This window comes from Numenius arquata, chromosome 5, assembly GCF_964106895.1.
Source record: "Numenius arquata chromosome 5, bNumArq3.hap1.1, whole genome shotgun sequence".
Lineage (NCBI taxonomy): Eukaryota > Metazoa > Chordata > Aves > Charadriiformes > Scolopacidae > Numenius > Numenius arquata.
In genome coordinates this window covers 11,162,823-11,183,711 of record NC_133580.1, presented here as the reverse complement: position 1 = coordinate 11,183,711, position 20,889 = coordinate 11,162,823, and the positions used below count along the sequence as shown (strand labels likewise).

Genomic DNA, 20,889 nt, shown 5'->3' with positions numbered 1-20,889 from the left:
AGTCATCTAGATTTTTTTAATATTGTATCATTAAAGCTGTAAAAGGGGAGGGAGAGCACTGGGCCTCTATTAAATCAAGGACAAGAAAACACCTGCAAGAAACAACTCTCTCTGAAAAAATTAATTAGACCGCTTTCCCTTTGAAATGATATAACTCTTAACCGTGCTACACATAGAAATGCAAATGGATTGTGAAGCTATATTCCCAAGTGTGCGTTTCAAATATTGGTGAGCACTTCCTCATGTGAGTACTGAAATTAATGCAATTATTTGCATGATTAAATGGTCACTGACATGATTAACAGTGGCATAACTGGGCCCCAAATTAACATTAAGAAATATGTCATGATTCTGCCCCTATTAGTATGGGTAGGACATTGCTCTGCAGGAATTGAGTCCCAATGTGCTACTATTCATCATGTGAAAGGTGGCAGAACCTGTCCTCAGAGGGTTGGGTTTCTTGGAGCAATCTGGAATAAGAAAAACCCATAAGATGGTCACACTGTGGAATTGTTACTGAGACACTAATGTGTATGTTCTCCTTGAGGTCAGTGGGACCATCTACATGAGTAAGGGTCCATTGGCATGTGTTCTAATCTCATAATTCAGTACTGTGTCTAGCCAGCCATCCAGTAACAGTTTATCCCATTTTCAGCTACATAGGGAGTTTTCTAGCTTCTCATCATTAGCACTATCAACAGCAAAACTGGATCCTTAGGAAAGATGGATCCTGAGTCTTGCGCACAAGTACATTCCAATAAGCATCCCAATTCCATTGCAGCTGCATTTACGCCATAAAAATGCATGATTTGGGGATTTTTCTATGGTGCGGTGGGAAATCCAAATAACCTAGTAAGCTGTCATATCTGTTTCATCAAGCGTTAAATGAAATATAACTGCCCAATGTTCATGGAGTTTTCTAATGATGAAAAGTAGTGATCTGAGTCAATTTTAATAGCTGGGTGTGGCATCCAGTCAATTTGCACAGAACCAGTGTAAGGGTGGAATGTAAATAAGTTGCATGATGTATGTGAGGGCAGTAAAAGGTGAAAGAGAGATTATACTGTATTTAACATTTGATTAATATATTTGTCAAAAAACACAAGATGGTCACTATTTCATTCTGCAGTGTTTTGTTTGAAAAGAACAGCTGCTCTGTTTTTCTTTTTTATACTGAGGGGGAAGGGAGAAATTCCTGATTTTGTCAGCAACACTTCTTGTGATATATAGATTTTGTCTGAATAATTAGAGGGAAATAAAGATCCTAAGGAAATGATGCCAACACATTAAAATGAAGGACATAGCCAGATCTTCTGTTGATGTGAATTGGAGAAGCTCCATTGGAGGCAGAGGAGCTTTGCCTGTTGATACACCATCTGAGGATATGTTTTGTGAGTGACAGAAGACAGTTAATAAATCATGAAAACTTAATTATACTTTCCTACCTACACAAATAGGCTTCTATTTTATGAACATGAGTTGGTTTTTACTCAGGCAAATACATCTGCAGTACCAGTGAGGTGTTTTGGGTGAATAAAAATGTTTTAACATCTATAAGGTTTTTAGGAAGGAAGGCATTAATATGAAACAATATCAAGCACAAGCAATGTTGTGCATTTTTTTTCTATGTGAACCATCAGAAAGAACTGCAGAACTGAAAAGACCTGTTAGAAACACTGCTCCAGAGCTTTTGAATTAATTATTGACTTTTTCATAACATGGCCCGATTCACATAAAGTACCTTAAACGAAAAGAATTTCTTTAGCGTTAATGAAATTTAGGTGAACTAAAATGTGGTGCTCTAGATTCTGGTGCTGTTACTTGTGATGAGAAGTTCCTGCTGATTTGAGTAGGCCCGTGGGAAAGGTAACACAAGAGTAAAAACCATGTAGGCAACTTAATCGCTGCAGATTTCAATCTAATTTTATCGCTATTGTTATGCTTTAGGTCCCCTTTTAAATTCACCATTCATATTATGTACTTCACGCACCAGCAACAAAAGGCAGTTTTTGAGTGTTGCAGGATCTGAGAATTGGTTTTATTTAAACTTATGGGTAAGAAAATGCCTTTTGGGGTGAGCTGGTTGCCTGAATGCTGAGTGACCTCCAGCGGCCACCCTCCTGTATCACATCCCAGTGGGTTAAACCCCGACCGTCTGTGCACAGCGCTGAAACCTCTGGCAGATGGTGAGTGACGTTGGGAGCTTCTCATACTATTCCTAGTTGCATTTTATCCAGCACCACTAAAAGGAATCTAAGCAGGAATTCAAATTAGGGAATGAATGCATTTTGGGTCAATAAATGGACCAATTCTTACCTTTTTACTTACTGCACATTGTTGACAATGCTTCTTACTTTTTCCCTTTTTTTTTTCTTTTAGGAGTATCTGCAAGACAATACTGATGGATTTTCATGGCTCTTTAACATCATGTCTTGCAGGTATGATTCCGATGGCCATCTGACCAACGCGACCTTCCCGACCGGGGAAGTCAGCAGTTTCCACAGCGATGTTGAAAAACTGACACGAGTAGAACTTGATACTTCAAACAGAGAGAATGTGATCACAGCCACAAACTTCTCAGCTACCTCTACAATATATACTTTAAAACAAGGTAATTGAAGCATTTCTGTTATTTCATCCCTAATTGTTATATTTTGAAGCCTAGACATTATTGCATTCTTAACTGTTTGCCAAAAAAAAGACATTAGAATTAGTTCATTTGTTTCTTCCCTGCTTCAGTACAAATAGTTAGATACTACTTATAATTCTCGTGGGGTACCAATTAGAAACAAACCACAAGTGAATTCTTTTCCTCCTGGAAGAGTCCCATGGATAGATTCTAGTTACTGAAATCTCTGATGTCTCCAGGCTTTACGTGCTACTTTCTACTTCAGTGTCTGGAGGACTTAGACTATCTACAATACACTGAGCTTTGGTATTCTGAGAAATACTGCCCAGAAGAATGACACGCTCAACTGACATTTTAGCACTGAAATGCCTTGTTTGGCCAATGCTGTGAATTCTTTCTGATAGTACTGTGTCCTGGTGACAGTGCTTGTAGGAAGGAGGAAAACATGACCCACCTCTGCTAGTGACTTTCTTGGGGATGAGATTTTTGATTCAAGCCCTGTAGACACCATAGGATTTCCCTGGCCATATTATATCTCTCAAGAACAATTTACTCTCTGCCTAATAGAAGTGCCCCAGTGTCCTCCTCCAGATTTTGCAGATTTGTCACCAAAGTTCTGGTTTTATATAGTTTAATCGATCTGGGTTTTTTTTCTCCTTGTTGATTTTTTTTGTTGTCAGTGGATTGTTCAGGCTTTGAGAGACCAGGTGCTGAGAAATAGCTCTCTGATTTCTATAGAAAAACTATAGAAAAGCTTTGTAACTCTGAGCACATCACAGAACTTTTCTTCCTCTCAGCTTTTGGTCTATAAGAAAAAAATAGGAAGAACTCACCTCACAAGATACTCATTCCCCTTCACTATTGTATCACAGAGACAGCACTGAATAAGTGGAAATAATTATATTATACTGTTGTATCGCCTGTTAGCCTTGTCCGAGTGACCCCATCTGCTCTCTGCATCATCTATTGACTGCCTGATTGTATGTCTGTCCTTAAATCTGAAAATCCTCAAAGTTGGTATGTTACCAAATTCTGTCTCAGAAAAGTGATAACACACTATGGGCAAGTGCCAGAAATGAACAGCTGTAGCTATTATTATACCTATTATATTTATGAATTCATATAATTTGCATATTTCCATATCTCTGAAACTATCGTGAAGCACCCTGTGAACAACCAGTGAGATATGGTATCCTTACATCTGAGACACAAAGTCTCTTTTAATGTAATGCCAATTTTCTTCATATACGCAACTATTTTCCACATATTCACATCTCAAGAGCTGGACCAGCTACTTCTGTGTGGACCAGCTTAAAAAAAAAAGAAAGCTTTTCATAGTCCCTTGCTGGTGTGTATTCAATTGCATTTTAAGGGTGAGACTTTCACTTAGTCTGTTAGCACTAAACATTCAGGCTCATGATCGAGTTGTTCCCTGGCAGCTGGGCCTCAGTAACCTTCTGTGTGCATGTCCCTAGCGTGCCCAAATGCCAGGCAAAGTGACACAGCTCTGCCTGGAGTGGAGGAATGACAGTGCACAGGCAAGAAAAAGGGAACATGCAGTGGCTCTATGCCTTTGTGTCCTTTCAGTGGAGTCCTTTCTGGACCCTCCACATGCTTCTGGCAGTTTTTGGGACAGGGAGCCAGCCATGCTAGGTCATCCCAGCTATGCTCAACAGTCCTCTGCAATGCAGTCCTGAGCCTCTGGAGCTGCCTGCTGTGCCACTGTTGCTGACCCACTCGTTCTTCTGCCACCAGCCACTTCCCAGTGGGTCTCTTGCACCAGGCTGCAGGCTCGTAGCTGACCGTCACTGTCCTCTACCCCAGGGTTCTGCTGCTAATGGGGAAGAGGAGGAGGCTTTGGTACAATGACACAGACAAAAGGGACAGAATGGGAGAGTGGCCTAGAGAGTGGCCTAGCTGTTTTAAAAATGTCATCCTAGACATTTTTAAAACAGCTTTCATGCTTGACCTCACATACGCATTGCAGTCATTCAAGCAGTACACTATCCTGTATACAGATCCCAACGTGATGAAATCATCAGAATATCAGTGGTCAAAACCCAGCCTATGGATTTATCTACTTTTAGGCTGAAAGCAAAAACTCTTTATTCCTGCTGCAGGAAACCTTCACAATGGAAATCATCAGCTCAAATGTAATAAAAAGCTCTTTGATATGGGAAGGCCTAGAGGTTACAGGTTGCAAAAAATCACGCTGTCATTGGTTTATGTTCAGCTGTGTGTAACCTAGGCCCAAACAAAGCACTATTGCACCTAACATTTGCTTCATAAATGTGGAAATCTGAACTTTTCTCTGTTCCCTGGTTTTGATTGTTGTTTTTTGACAGATAACACGCAGAATATCTACCGGGTCAGCCCAGATGGGTCTCTGAAAGTCACCTTTGCCAGTGGAATGGAAATCACGCTTAACACGGAGCCTCATATTCTAGCAGGGGTTGTCAGCCCCACTTTAGGGAAGTGCAATATCTCCCTTCCTGGAGAGCATAACTCAAACCTCATTGAATGGAGGCAAAGGAGGGAGCAGACCAAAGGCAATATCTCCACGTTTGAGAGAAGGCTAAGGGTAAGGCTTCCTCTTGTGTGAAGTGCAGTGTTCCCTTTGAAAGCCATTGAATTAAAATCATGTTGAAATGTTCTACTTTGTAAGAAGAGCAATGGAAAGTTTGTATCAATGGTGGGCCCCAGCCATGAATTTCAAAACCAGTCTTCTCTGACAGTCGCAGGGATGTTTGATCTCTGTTTGATTTTCGTTGTGAGACTTGACCTCAAGACATAATTACTTTTTTTCCTTCCTCTTCTTTTTCAACTAAGAACTTAATTATGGCGTTGGAAGAAGCTGTGAGCAAAGGACTATGCGTAGTTACTCTAGCACAGCAGCAGAGTCAGAGCCACGTTCTGTCTCTCTCAGATATATCGACTTTCTTCAGGGGGAAATAACAGGCTCCAGCCTCTGCCTGGGGCAGAGGGTCTCACAAGGAACATCTTGGCTACTGCGTTTGCTGCAAGCCAGAGTGATGTAGAGCTTCACCATGTATCCAGACAGGCTGTGTACTCTGCCCTCTACCACTCACTCTCAAACCCCCTCACTCCCTCTGGCTGTGTTGCACTATGGCACTAACAAAGAATTACTTTAACATTGCATCTATGGCTTATATTTATCTGTGAGGAGAACTCACAGATTACAATGACAGATGGTCAACATTCAGCATTTAATTAGGTAACACCAAGGCTCAAAGAGACTGCTACCTTGCAGAACAGGTTTTTTACGAAAACAGTTCTGTTTTTCACATGAATACTCCTTAAAACGCCTGTACCAGTAGTATGTATGACTGGGAATTTTGGCCTTAAAAATATTCCATTATTAACTACAACCTGCCTGGATAGGTATTATCTCTGAAGGTACATCTGTCAGCTCTGAAAATACAGAGAAGGTTATTAAAATCTCTGGAATGTCTTTTGGTTATGAGATCCTATCTATTTTTTTAAAGTGTATCATCGGATTGATTGGTTTTCAACTATGTGATCAGTCAGAAACATAAGACTTGGATGATCTGGCTGGACTGGCTACTGCATGTGAAACACCCATTGGAAAAGACATCTTTCAGATTTGACAGTCATGGTTACTTTATTAGGATCTCGCAAGTGGGGAAAAGCTTCATTCAATTTTTCTTGCACATCCTCTGATTGCCTCCTCTCTAGCACAGTGTGAGTCCTCATAGCCTTTTCTAGGGAGGCAGCTGAACTTATTACAGTGGCAAATGTGTGTTAAGATGGCAGGATCTAAACTGTGGCCTCCATGGCTCACATTACTAATACATTACTAATCACTTGATTTCTGTGTGATTTTGGGCTTCAGTAACTGTATGGCACATTTTTTTAAATTGAAAGGATATAATCAGTCATCTATTCTGCTTACGTTGCCAGGGCCAAGTTGTTCATGACAGTTATATTTAATATAACTACTTCATCCTGCACGGTTTTCCTATTATGCAGTTTATATTTTCTCTTGTTGAAATTGATTGTGGGTTCTTTTAACTCATTTTCACTTGCTTCTGCATGATCCTTAATATTGCCTGCCAAGAAAAGCGAGGAAATTCACAAACTGGTCAGGATTAAATGGATTATGGCCAGAGGCATAAAATGTTTATTGAAATACTGCAACACTGAAGCTATCTAGAGCTCAACTGATTGACCTGCCTCTGGATCTGTCTGTTGGTGCATAGAACCACTTGTGTACTCCTCCTCCCCTTTCACCTTCATCCAGTGAGAGGGTGGAAGGTGAAGGAGAAGTGTAAGAATGGTTTTGATGTGCTGCTGTCTTACATTCTCTGTCCTTCCAAAAATACCCACTAGAATCACAGCTGTTGAACATTGCATTGTTATTTCTGTAAATTGTGGTTTTTATACCTACCCAAAATTAAGGGGGCTTATGGATTATCTCTGTCTACTCAGAAGGAAAAGTCAGCTGCCTGTATTACAGTCTTTCCTCTCCCTTGACTGTATTGAGCTCTAGGACCTTCTGAGGCTGTCAGGGCAAGGCTGAAGGGAATCTGGTGGGATAGCACTTCAAATGAGGATTTGATAGTGGAAAGGAGAAATGTTCTGCACATAGGATACACCATGTAAATAGGCACAAGAGAAAGGGATAAATGGACTGTTGAGGCTGTTACTAGCAATAAGAAGGACTTTTGAGGACAGGTGAAATACATGGGTTCTGGAGTTTAGCTTTAGTGCTGAGATGTTTCCATGGGATGCTGATGGAATGGGGAGTCAGTGGAGGTGGAAGGAACTGGAACAGTGCAGCTGACAAGGAAGGCAAAGGAGCAGCAGAATTTACCCAGAGACAGCTATCTTTTCTTGGTGATTAAAGGAAATTTGGGGGAGCAAAAATACCATTGTATAGTGTGTTTGAAGCAGTATGCCAGATAATGAAAGGCATCTAGGGCTTACTGTTGACAGATCCTTGAATACTGCTGGGAAAAAAAAAGCAGCATCATTAGAAGTGAAGCCCTTATGCTGGATGAAGTTCTGGTGAGACCTTGTGAAAACTTTTAGTGAGTTAGATTTTAAAAGGAAAGTTTTTAAACACTTAATATGCCATGACTGGCACAATAGGAAGTGTGTTAGAAAGCTTGCAATGTAGGGCAGAAAGAACTATGCTGAACTTTGAAAAATATATGTAAAGAAAAGCTCTGGGGATTGGACCAGTTCTCAGTGGAAATGAGCAGACTTGCAGGAGCCCTCAGTTAAAGAAAAAAAACAGCACAATGGAAGTTTTCTGAGGGGAAAAAAAAGCATAGCAATGAGGTTTGAAGATTCTACTTAGAGATCAGTCCTAATACCATCGTTGAAACAAGCAGCTTTAAGTGCTAAGAGATATAAATTAGAAGGCAGGTAGCTGGGGTTGAGATAAAGGATGACCTAGTCGAAAAGAAGAAAGCTTTTACTTCTCTGCATGGTCCTAACATTTTTAATTCTTAATCGCAATTAGCAACCATCTTGAAAGCATGTCACTATTAGTGTTATTTCCAGTTTTGGAAAGAGGCCACTGTTAGCACGTTCTGAATAATGCTGTAAATGTTGTGTTTTAAAAGTGGGATTTTTGCATGGTGCAAATTTCCTGCTCTAGAAATAGAGCAGAAGTGGGTAAATTAACTGAAATGCTAGAACAGACATTTAACTTTATCTCAGTATCTAAATCAATGTGGGAAAAAAGGAATTAATCACAGGGGTTTTGTAAGTGCAGAACTGCCTGCCCTAGCACTTCCTGAAAGTATATAAAACAGTCTGTAGGCATGTATACATTTTATATTAATAATAAATCTATGTACAATCAGGCATTTTAACATCAATCTTAATCTAGCAAGACTTTTTTATCAATTGAACTGCTATTTTAATTGACTTCTAAAAATGAAGCAAAGGCTGTTGTTAAAACCAATGAGCATGATGCATAGTAATATACTGATTAGAATGCAGCTCTGTTCCCTCCTGTCTTTTGCATAACTTAGAGGAACTTGGCTTTGGATGTAGTCCAGGTTTTATAAGTGATTATCTACAAAATCAAAAATTGAATGCTTGGCCAGTGTTACTTATTTGGGGGTTTTGTGGTGGTTTTTTTAATAACAAAAAAAAGAAAGTAACTCACTGGCCTCAATTCAAAAGTCCTGCAGAAACAGGCTTTGACAGTGATGTTTATTACTGCATTCAGCAAATGATCTCCCTTTATTTACCAGTCTTACAGTAAGTTCTAATGTTAGGACCAAATCCTCTGCCAGTGTGTATCAGTTTAAGTTGACTCAAATCAAAACACAGGCAAGGAAATAATAAAATCATCTCATCTGATTCACAGATTGTAGACAGTTTCGATTTCAGAATGAAAGTCAAGAGAAGTGCACATTTATGTGATTATTTACACTGCAAATTTTCTAGCTATAAAACTAATGGAAGTAGAGTCAACGGATGTTTAAAAATATATAATAAATATATCTTTTTATCATCACCTGAAACTCTGACCTGACATTACTTTCAGAAAACAGTTTTCCCTGGCTTGTAACCAGCCTCTTACAGGGGCTCCTTAATACATTGGAGGAGCTGTCTTTAAGAAGCCAACGGGATTTGAAATCAGCTTTTTAGTGCCAATGTTGAAATGAGGCCTGATACCCATGTATCATCCTGTCTTGCCATGAGAAGGGTGTTAAATTTAACTTAAATCTAATATAAGAAAGTAAACAAATGAGATATAAAATGTGGATTATAAGGGAAGTAATGGCATCCACCCAAACCTTATTTTAACTCTATGAGCTTTCAAATACTGCTGCTCTCCATTTGGCTGCTAATTCTGCCTCCGTTTCATTTTCATTCTTATTTGTTGTATCCTCCCTGAAATTTAGATTGTAAGCAATTTGTATTCAAGACTTTCTTCTCTCCCAACTGTATTCTACAGTAATAATAATAGCAATAAGAACTTTAAATATGTACATAGACAGTAAATGAATGTGAGCCAGGGTATATCCCCTGCTTGCTCTTCAGTTATTTTACCATCAAGAGGGTTTGTTTTCAGATATTGCAAGAAGTTTGCAAAGAAATACTTTATAATAAAATTAATCCATCAGACTGTATACAAGCAAATATAGTTGAACTGAGCATCACATTTTACTTGGGCTTTTTAACTATCATTAGAGCATAAATTGTAATAGTTACAGCAGTCTACAGGAGTATATAGGTATTTTACAGTTATTGTAAATGAACACCATTAAAGTTAGACATGTGTGTATATAAAACCCCAGGAATGGTAGTTGAAGAATGAACAGCTGCTTCTTCTAGATTTTCAAATTATTTTTTATCTAAAAACAGAAAGGGGAGAGAAAAAAAAATGTTCTTTCTAATCACTACCACCATATGATCCCAGCTTGAATTATTAAACAGGTATTCTTAACCATTTACTTTATGGCTATGCCTCCAGGTCTCAGTGAGGAGCAAGCACTGTGCTGTGCACTGTGCTAACACCTGCACTGACACCATCTCTGCTGTAAGGGATTTAGTAATTGGAATAGATTAATACAAGTGATTAGATAAAATGCAGTAGATAAATACGAGGGCATTGAGCATTGATCTGAAAAAGACAAGTCAATGAACAATGTCTTCTGGTTCCCTAAATTATTTCTCTGATTTAAATGGAATTTAATAGTGATTGCCGAGTGACTCAATGATGTAAGAGGTAGATGATGAAAGCACTGGATAAATATATTGTGTCTTTATGGATCTGACTCAGCTTTGAACTTGGTTTCAAATTGAGGATTGGGCTTCCCCTCTGCATTTTCCTGTTGGACCATAAATGTTAACAGATTGTAGCACAGTCCCTCTGTTAGTCTGTCAGACACAGAGAGTTTAACAAACAAATGTTGCAGGTCCCAAATGTGGTGAGAGAGCTGCAACAAGGAATATGGCTGGCACCAGGCACTGCTGCCACTGGCTTTCATGAGCTCTGGGAGTGGGATGCTTTTGTGAAGTATGAGGACGCTGGTGAACAGGGTCTTCAGGAGCTGCAAGCACAGCTCTTCCCTTTGCCACATCAGTATGTGATGTGGTGTGGGCTATCCCAGAGCTGTCCTGTCAACATTAACAGAGCTTAAGAGAGAGGATGTGAGATAGGATATCTTTGTTGATTTGTGGGTTAACTACAAATCTTTGGCTGGAATCAAAAAGTCCATCCATAGAGATGGAAGTTGAAAAGAAAGAAGAAGAACTTAGGAACTAAGGTGAGAGCTGAGGTGAGGGTTTAGCATGTGGAAATAGGAAGCATCCTGTAATGCAAAGTATAATAACACTGAATGCAAGCAACATTTTGGTTTATGGTCCTGCTGTTTCTCATCTGAATATTTTTCTGTTTTCTTGTCTTTAACAAGGCCTAAATTCTCCATCATAATGTTAAACCATTACACATTTTGGATAGAGCTGACACAGAAATGTTTGTGTTGTGTGCAATTAAGATGCGTTGTTTTCTTACCTTACTGTATCTCTCTGTTTAGGCCCACAACCGAAACCTGCTCTCCATTGATTTTGATCATGTAACCAGAACAGGAAAGATTTATGATGATCATCGAAAATTTACTCTTCGGATTATGTATGACCAGACAGGACGCCCAATTTTGTGGTCACCCATCAGCAAGTACAATGAGGTCAATATCACTTATTCACATTCTGGATTAGTCACCTATATCCAGAGAGGAACCTGGACTGAGAAAATGGAGTATGATCCAAGTGGGAATATAATTTCCAGAACATGGGCAGATGGCAAAATCTGGAGTTACACATATTTAGAAAAGGTAAATAATTTAAAAAGTGGATTGTTGTACCAAGGCAAAAATATCTGTTTTGATATAGATATTATATTGTGAACTATGTTATAGTGCTATCTCTTGCAAGAGTATTTTAAGACTTTTTAAACAGAAAATGCATACAATTACATAACTAGACAAAAATGTCTCTGGGCATGCTTAGACCTGCATGTCACCGGTTCAAACCTGCCATAGTTTATTTCTGAAGGAAGTTATTAGCACCTCAGATTAGTTTAACTGGTAAGTAGAAATGATGACTTCGTCTAAGTACAAGTTCAAGTGAACAAAGGAGGCTCACTGCTGAAAAACATGTTGCCACTCTGTATAGCATAGTCAAAAATATAACGGTCACTGAAAAGAAACTATTTCATCCCCACAAACACAGTTCTTTTAAGTCAAAATCATGAGGCAGTGAGTACAAGCTTGCACCTGCTCAGTGCTGCGCTGTAGAAAGGGATTCATCCTTTGAGGAAAAAGATTACTTCAGTATTTGTGAGGGCTATTTGGGAGTAAAATATTAATATGAAATGAGTTATTGCTCTGCTTTTATAGTGACTTCGTGTCTAAATTGACCAAGTATCGTAATTTTCATTTATGCCTATAGGTAATGGTCACAAGATGGGGGAATAGGTGTTGTACAGACTAAGGAAGAACAGCATCTCGTTCAGCTGTAGAATAATCTCATTTGATATCATATTGTCTCTCAATAGTGTCAAATTGTATTCAAACAGGGTCCTTTAAACTTTTTTTTTTTAAATAGCAACATCTTGGTCTATCCAATACAACCTGAGTTTGCATAAAATTTTCTCTGAACCTGTTAATGCTAGGAGGGGGCAGGTGAGGTAGAACTGATAGGGGGTATGACACGCAGGAAATCCAATCACTTTGAAGTTATTTATATATTTAAAAGTTCCAAATGTGTACTTTTAAGATAAACTTTGCTGTACTTATTTTGGATGTATTTAAGTCTGATCCTCAAAATCTTAAGCCTCACCCAGAGAAAAAAATTACTTAGACTGGAGAATGCATATAAATGTGATTCCTTCCTTGTCTGCATGCAGTATGGTTCTTGCACGTGTTAACAAGATTGGCAAACCCTAGAAGCTTCAGAAGTTTGGTTCAGATAAATTTGTAAGGGCTTCTTTTGTCTGTTTACTCTTCTGCAAATTGCAAGTAAGCAGGCATTTAGTACAGCATTCAAATACTTGGGCAATGTGCCTTTTGGAGGAATCTTTTCTTTTTTCTTTGGGCCTAATGGACCGTAATTTTGGGAAGACGTATGCTTCTTATCTTTCCAGACCATTTTGTCTGTTCTTAGTTTATGATGAGCTTATAAATAAAGTCATAAAACTTAAAACTGTTATTCTGGAATTCTGCACAAGTGGCCAAATCCTGATCTTGTAGAAGCAAGTGGCAAAATCTTACTGGTTCAGGTGGCAGCAGGCTTGGGTTATGCTGTAATTTGTCATTAAAATTATTGAAAGTCATACACGCTATGGAAATAATCTTCCAGCTATTTAATGTACTTTCATCACTGTTTGTTCCTTGTGCCAAAGAAAGATGAATTCACTGTCAAAATTAGACATTGAGATATCATTTTGTGGCTCCATTAAAGTCAATAACTCATTGTGTTAATTATGTAATGATTGCTAAAGGTTGTCGAAAACCTCATAAGACCCAATAATTCCTTTTCTCAAAAAATCAATTACATAGTTCACTTCCAATTCATAGTTATTTAATTCTTCATTTTTTAGCACTTGATGAGTTAATTGTACATCTTCAAAAATCTCTTCCCCTTCCAAAACTAGCCCAAATAATTTAGGTCTTAAAAAGCACTATGATAGTAGCACTGTAAAAAACTTTTACCGACGAGATTCATTCCTCTTGTTTTGGTTACTTTCTTCTATTAGTTATTGGTGTTATAAAATCTCCTGAATACTCCAAGCTTGCTTCCAATATCCTGCTGTTTACCACCAGACAAAACAGATGAGCGGCTGCCTGTGTATGTTGGACAGAAATGACATCTAGTGGTGATGCTCAGTATGTCTGTGTGTTCCCAGTAGAGCTCTGAGTAACTGCCACTGGCTGTTTGTCTCGATGTACCACGCGGCATCACATGGTTGACCAGGCTCTGGTTGCTTTTATAAAATGACAGCTTTTTGGACGTTTTATGAGCTACCCTCTGAAATCCTTTAAAACAATTAGAACCCAATTTGTGCAAAGATTTGAAAAATCTATTGTAATATTATTAGGATGAATTGGGAATTAATTTTTTTTTTCTCTTTATGTTATTGTCTAATAGGCTAGAGAGGATACTAAGTCTCCAACCCTTGTACTGTCTATCCTTTTACTATCCTGGACAAAAGTGGAAAAGCCACAAAGTGCTGTAAAAATGGCACACAGGGGCACTAAAGTTATATTAGAGATGTTTCTGATCTTGTTATTCATACTCTGTCAATGGCAGACAGCTTAAAAACAGGCCCGGGAGCAGTATATAGAGAGAGGCGTCACATCAGTGCTAGGAGAGAGTTCAGCCAGTGGTTTACTGCAGATTGGGGACTCTTCACTGAAGGTGAAAACAAAATAAACACTGTGTTAGAAGTGCTTGGCAGACCAGCAATAAAGCGATCAGAAAAAGCTCAGTGTAAAGGTCTGTCATCACCAGTTGGCAGAAGATAACTTGTGAGCAGCATATGTTGGTGCTCTCTGGCTTGTGTACAGGTGACAGATGTCTTTCACCAAGGGCAGGAAGAAATACATCTTGGGAGGGCGGGGGGCCGGGGGTGCAAAGAGGGTGGCCAAGGCTTAGCCTATCTTTGGTCCTTTGAATAAGCACTTGGGTTATTTGTCAGAGCAAAGTGGCTAAGGGCCAATGTTACTTAACACATTGCAGGGCTGAGCTCTTGGTGTTTTCTTCCCAGAGAAGATTTTTTGAGCTTAGAGGAAGGAAAAGCCTTTTTTTCTGATTTGTTTCCCCAATGCTCTGTGAAAAAGCAGTCACACTGTTCCTCATAAGACTTTGTTTTGCATGATGCCTTAATCATGCAGAAGCCTGACAAATTTGCTTATGTGCCTGGTTGATTTGGGCTGTGAGTTAAGAACTGTGCACTGTCAGTGCTCTCAGTTCAGACAGTGTGGCCAGGATGTACAGTGCTCTGGTCCAGCCAAGCCACTTACTGGATCTGTGGGAAGGCTACACATTTCTCCCGTACATTTTCACTCCGTGTTTTCATGATGCTTGTTTCAACAGTGACTGTTCACCAGTGGGCTTGTACTCTGTGACACTGACTTTGCACATGAATGGTGAAAAGGTTTACAGAACTTCAGCTTTATATTTTCACAGATAGATGTCTGCCATGCATGCACATTCATCTGCCAAACAAACAAACCAACCAGATTTCATTGACCAGCCACAATTAACCAGCAAATATCGAGTACCTGTGTAGAAAATACATTCTTTGTAAACGTTAGAAAACATATATAGAAGTAGTCACACCAAAGAACCCACAGGCTATTTTCATCCATCGGTAAGCTTGGAGATACTGTGACCTCTGGGGCATAATAGAAGGCATACAGAGAAAGGAAGATGTGTGATAGAGGTATGCAGGGTGCCAGTAAAAGCTAGACACCTTGTACACACCATTGAAACTTTCCCCTTTCCACCTCCCCTAGAAACATCTGCTGGCACAGATGCTCTGCCTCTGTGTGAGGAAGAGGTTCCCTGTTTTTCCTTCCTGGGAGGATGACCTAAATATTTCAAAGCAACATAGCAAGTCAGCATGAGGCTGAAGTGCTACTGAGAGCCACATCTGCCTTCCAGTTTGGAGGTCCTTACCTCTAGACTTATTATTATTCTCCTCCTGTTTTGTACCACCTTGCTGGCCAGGTCTCCTGGAGCTGAAAGCTTCACTTGAAATTGTACAGGCAATAAGAGCAAACTACAAGAGTGGATGGTTTTTTCAGCATTTCCTTAACCTTCAGGCACTCACTAGATGAATAATCATTTGCTTGATCAGCCCCTTATACTGCCATTCCTGTTTGCAGTCCGTGATGCTCCTGTTGCACAGCCAGCGCCGCTACATCTTTGAGTACGACCAGTCTGACTACCTGCTGTCGGTGACCATGCCGAGCATGGTGCGCCACGCCTTGCAAACCATGCTCTCCGTCGGCTACTACCGCAACATCTATACGCCTCCGGACAGCAATGCGGCTTTCATACAGGACATCACTAGAGACGGTCGGCTTCTGCAAACATTATATCCCGGGACAGGACGCAGAGTCCTTTACAAATACACCAAACAGTCCCGACTTTCTGAGATTCTTTATGATACTACTCAAGTTACATTCACCTACGAGGAATCTTCTGGGGTTATTAAAACGATACATTTAATGCATGATGGGTTCATCTGTACCATCAGATACAGGCAAACAGGTTTGTGTAACTGTGACTACTTTGCTAAAGTTTTTGGCCCTGATGCTGCACTTACCTGGCATGAAATCCCATTGTTTTTATGTCTACAAGTTCTTATATTTTACGTTTCAATAGAAAAATGTTTGTATATCTCTATGTCTGTGTCCATAGGCATATATAGCTGTCCCATTTGAAATACAATTTTCTTTTTATTGCTTGGTATGGAATAGCTCTTCTAATGTTTGATTGTTTTTATTCCACTGTGTGGATATTTGCAAAATACTAAATCAAGTTGTTTTATTATTTGTATTTTCAAGTTTCCCTGTTTATACCATAACATAACATAACATAAATTCAAAAGGACTGTTTATATGAGGAAGGAAATCGCCATGTAAAATAAATTTAGTTTAGAGTTATCTTGTAAGTAAATAGAAATCATAATTATGAGTAAAATAGCATTAGACAAGTGCTAATAAAATATAAATATTTTGTAGAGCAAGCATTAATACAGGTTTGTGAGAGAATAATCTAATATATTCTTAGTTAATGGTACTTTCTGAGACACTCAGCAATGAGGCTCAAGGGTATATTTGAGTTCAGTTTGTCTGTGCTAGTTCTGTAGGGTAAGTACACTGTGGACATAATTCATTATTTTTCTTGCTTTTCCTCTTTCCCCTATTTGTTTTGGACAGGTCCGCTTATTGGTCGCCAAATCTTCAGGTTTAGTGAAGAAGGACTTGTAAATGCCAGATTTGACTACAGCTATAACAATTTCCGTGTCACAAGTATGCAGGCCATGATAAATGAGACGCCTCTTCCTATAGATCTGTACCGTTACGTCGATGTCTCTGGCAGGACTGAACAATTTGGGAAATTCAGTGTAATTAATTATGATTTAAACCAAGTTATAACCACCACTGTGATGAAACATACCAAAATTTTTAGTGCCAATGGTCAGGTGATTGAAGTACAATATGAAATTCTCAAGTCTATCGCTTACTGGATGACCATCCAGTATGATAATATGGGCCGTATGGTGATCTGTGATATACGCGTAGGTGTAGATGCCAATATAACAAGATATTTTTATGAATATGACGCTGATGGTCAACTTCAGACTGTGTCTGTGAATGATAAAACCCAGTGGCGCTACAGCTATGACCTTAATGGCAACATCAACTTGCTGAGCCATGGAAACAGTGCACGCCTCACTCCTCTGAGGTACGATCTGAGAGATCGCATTACCAGACTTGGAGAAATTCAATATAAAATGGACGAAGATGGTTTTCTCAGGCAAAGAGGCAATGAGATCTTTGAGTACAACTCTAACGGTCTGCTGAACAGAGCGTACAACAAAGTGTCTGGCTGGACTGTGCAATACTGTTATGATGGTCTTGGAAGAAGAGTTGCAAGCAAATCAAACCTAGGACAACACTTACAGTTCTTCTATGCTGATCTCTCCAACCCAATAAGAGTTACTCACTTGTACAATCATACCAGCTCGGAAATAACATCCCTATATTATGATCTTCAAGGTCATCTCATTGCAATGGAATTAAGCAGTGGAGAAGAATATTATGTTGCTTGTGATAACACTGGAACACCTCTAGCTGTATTTAGCAGTCGAGGCCAAGTCATAAAAGAAATTTTGTACACCCCATATGGAGAGATCTACCAGGACACTAATCCAGATTTCCAGGTTATCATTGGTTTTCATGGAGGGCTCTATGATTCTCTTACTAAATTAGTTCATCTGGGTCAGCGGGACTATGATGTCATTGCTGGTCGGTGGACAACACCAAATCATCATATATGGAAACACCTGAATGCTGTCCCACAACCCTTTAATCTCTACTCATTTGAAAATAATTACCCAGTTGGCAGAATTCAAGATGTTGCTAAGTATACAACAGGTAAAAGTAACACATTTCTCATGAAAATACAATTTTTGATTAAATTCTGGTATAGATTCAAGACTCCAGAAATCTTTTGTGTACATCCAAAGTTACTATTTGGCTCTAATCTTACATATATTAAACTCATTTCTTTAATAGATAATATCTTACTGAGCTTGATCTGTTTTCTATAGTCTTTATGGTAACCAAGAAAATAATTAATAGTTGTTTCTGCTGCATTTCTAAGTGCTAAAATTAGGGGAAGAATGGAGGAAGCTTAATGTTTGCCATTATGAATAGATAGAAGGTACACTATTGATTTGAATATAGCTGTGCTTTGTAATTAATGCAATTAAAAATAATTTGTTTGCTAGAATAAATGCTGTAACTAGTACTTGAGAACATAAATTGATGTGAAACCTGCACAGCTGGGATTTCTGCAGACTACCCTCACTTTTTCTAGGATTTACGTGCCTTCTTGCCAACATCCTTTTCTTGTTTTGTAGACATTGGAAGCTGGCTAGAGCTGTTTGGTTTCCAGTTGCACAACGTACTACCTGGATTCCCAAAACCAGAGATAGAAGCTTTGGAGACAACATACGAACTTCTGCAGCTTCAAACAAAAACTCAGGAGTGGGATCCTGGAAAGGTTAGCAAAGGCTCTGTTCAGCTAATTCTAATACTGAATTAAGGAATTTGATTAGAAAATATTGGAGACCAAGGAAACAACGTGACTGTATCTTTCAACACTATAGGCAAGGCAAATGATCTAACAATGCTAGAAACTTTAATGTTGCCACATTAGGTGCAGGCATCAGAGCAGAGGAGAGTTTTAAGGAGAAGCTTTTAGGAACACAGTGAAGAAACTTTGTAGCTGTTTATAGTGAAACCATCCAAATTTGAAGGGCAGGATAGGCAAAAGGATAAAGGTGTTTGTCTGAAAACTGAAAAAGCTACAAAAAATTATGTGGAAATAAAAAATTAAAAGCACAAATTTTCATCTTTGTTAGCAAAGATGCCACAAGAGATGCAAAGTCGCTGAGGGTATAAACAGCTTTACAAGTCTGTACATCTGCATAATTATTGCAGGAAACCAGAAATGTTGCTATGGATTTGTAGGGGAATCTGTAGAACTCAACCTTGCTCTAGGGCTTATTTTCAGTAAAGAAGAGCCATGCAGCAGTTATCAGGGTCTAGCGATCAATGGAACTGCAACAGGACCAACTACCAATATTCTGAGCAGGTGTTCATGTTTTGCATTTGACCATACAAGCATATGTTAACAAGAAATAGGATTTTGCAGAGATGAGAGAGAAAAGATGCCTTTCCTCTAATGTAGTCAGGAAAAGGAAGTATAAAGTGTTGCGAGTTCATGTTAGTAGCATTTAACATGCTGCTTTTCCCATGCACAAATGACTGCACAGAGTGCAGAGGGCTGGAGGGTCAGAGCTTGTTCCAGGTGTAGGAACATGTCCATGTAAAATTGTCACTGAGATATTAAAGAAGCTATTACAAAGGAACAGAAAAAGTGTAGTGATAAGTATAGTGATAAAAGACAAATAGATGGTTGGAGTAAGGGATTTTTAGCCGCGATGGGGAGCAAGATCTACAGATCTGGTGTACTTGCATGGTTTCTATTGTTCTAGTGTCTTGAGACCTTCACAGCCTGCTTTTCTTAAAGAATGGACTATAAAAACTGTTATTGCTATTTTACAGAAGACATAATTAGGTGTACAGAGACTAAGCATAGAATCATGTGAGACTACTGCTTTGAGTTCAGGTTTCCCCATGCCTAGGAGTCAGAAGACCAGTCATGTTGAGTAACAACTCAAAGAGGGGAGGAAGAAAAAATTGGAAAAATAAATATGAGAATAGCATTTGTGATAAACATGTTTTCCATTTGTTTTCTAGAAACTAAAGGGTCCAAGAGACAGAAAGCAATACCTTAGGCCATTAGAAAGCCTGTGCGTATACCCAGGCTCTGTAGATGTGCATGATGTTTTACAAACAAATTGAAGATCCATTCTAAGCAATTTCTTAATTGCTTAGTAGGAACTGTGGGACACTATAATGAACTGCAAGATGCCTCTCGTGCCAACTTTATTGGTATTTTCTTTTCCAGACTATCCTTGGTATTCAGTGTGAGCTACAAAAGCAACTCCGAAACTTTATATCCTTGGATCAACTTCCTATGACTCCCAGGTACAGTGGTGGAAAGTGCTATGAGGGAGTGAAGCAACCAAGATTTGCAGCTATTCCTTCAGTATTCGGAAAAGGCATCAAATTTGCTATAAAGGATGGTATAGTGACAGCTGACATTATAGGCGTGGCTAACGAGGACAGCCGGCGCATTGCTGCCATCCTCAACAACGCTCACTATCTGGAGAACCTGCATTTCACCATAGACGGCCGAGACACGCATTACTTCATCAAGCTGGGGTCTTTGGAAGAAGATTTGACCCTAATTGGCAACACCGGAGGCCGACGCATCTTGGAGAATGGCGTCAATGTCACAGTGTCACAGATGACTTCTGTGATCAACGGGAGGACTAGACGCTTTGCTGACATCCAACTCCAGCACGGCGCACTGTGCTTTAATGTTCGGTATGGAACAACAGTGGAAGAAGAGAAGAACCATGTCTTAGAGATAGCCAGGCAGAGAGCTGTGGCTCAGGCCTGGACTAAGGAGCAGAGAAGGCTGCAGGAAGGGGAAGAAGGTATTAGGGCATGGACAGATGGAGAGAAACAGCAGCTTTTAAGCACTGGGCGGGTACAAGGCTACGATGGATATTTTGTTTTATCTGTAGAGCAGTATCTCGAACTTTCTGACAGTGCCAATAATATTCACTTTATGAGACAGAGTGAAATAGGCAGAAGGTAACAAAGAAAATCTCTGCCTTTGCGTCACCAAAGACTGCCTGTTTTTAAACGTAAAATGGTTTATTGTATTGGTTTTTCTAGATCAGAACTCTGTATATATAAATATAGAGGAAAAAAACATATCCAACTGCCTTTAAATGTGACAGAAGATGGTATTTTAATATTGTTCGTTTAACTCTTTGAGAGATGACAGTGACAATTTTTAGTTCTTGTGTGGCA

General features: G+C 39.2%; 1 protein-coding gene across 2 annotated transcripts in view; it reads left to right on the top strand.

Annotated features, from left to right (window-relative positions):
* TENM1 (teneurin transmembrane protein 1) overlaps nucleotides 1–20,671 on the top strand; it is a 249,015-nt gene extending 228,344 nt beyond the window's left edge. For both annotated transcript variants that reach the window (XM_074147706.1, XM_074147705.1), the window contains 7 exons: nucleotides 2,439–2,611; nucleotides 4,975–5,210; nucleotides 11,176–11,472; nucleotides 15,529–15,916; nucleotides 16,588–17,808; nucleotides 18,297–18,439; nucleotides 19,913–20,671. In XM_074147706.1, the coding sequence (XP_074003807.1) occupies nucleotides 2,439–2,611; nucleotides 4,975–5,210; nucleotides 11,176–11,472; nucleotides 15,529–15,916; nucleotides 16,588–17,808; nucleotides 18,297–18,439; nucleotides 19,913–20,671 (3,217 nt within the window). The remainder of the gene's footprint in view (nucleotides 1–2,438; nucleotides 2,612–4,974; nucleotides 5,211–11,175; nucleotides 11,473–15,528; nucleotides 15,917–16,587; nucleotides 17,809–18,296; nucleotides 18,440–19,912) is intronic.
* Nucleotides 20,672–20,889: the final 218 nt, after the last annotated feature.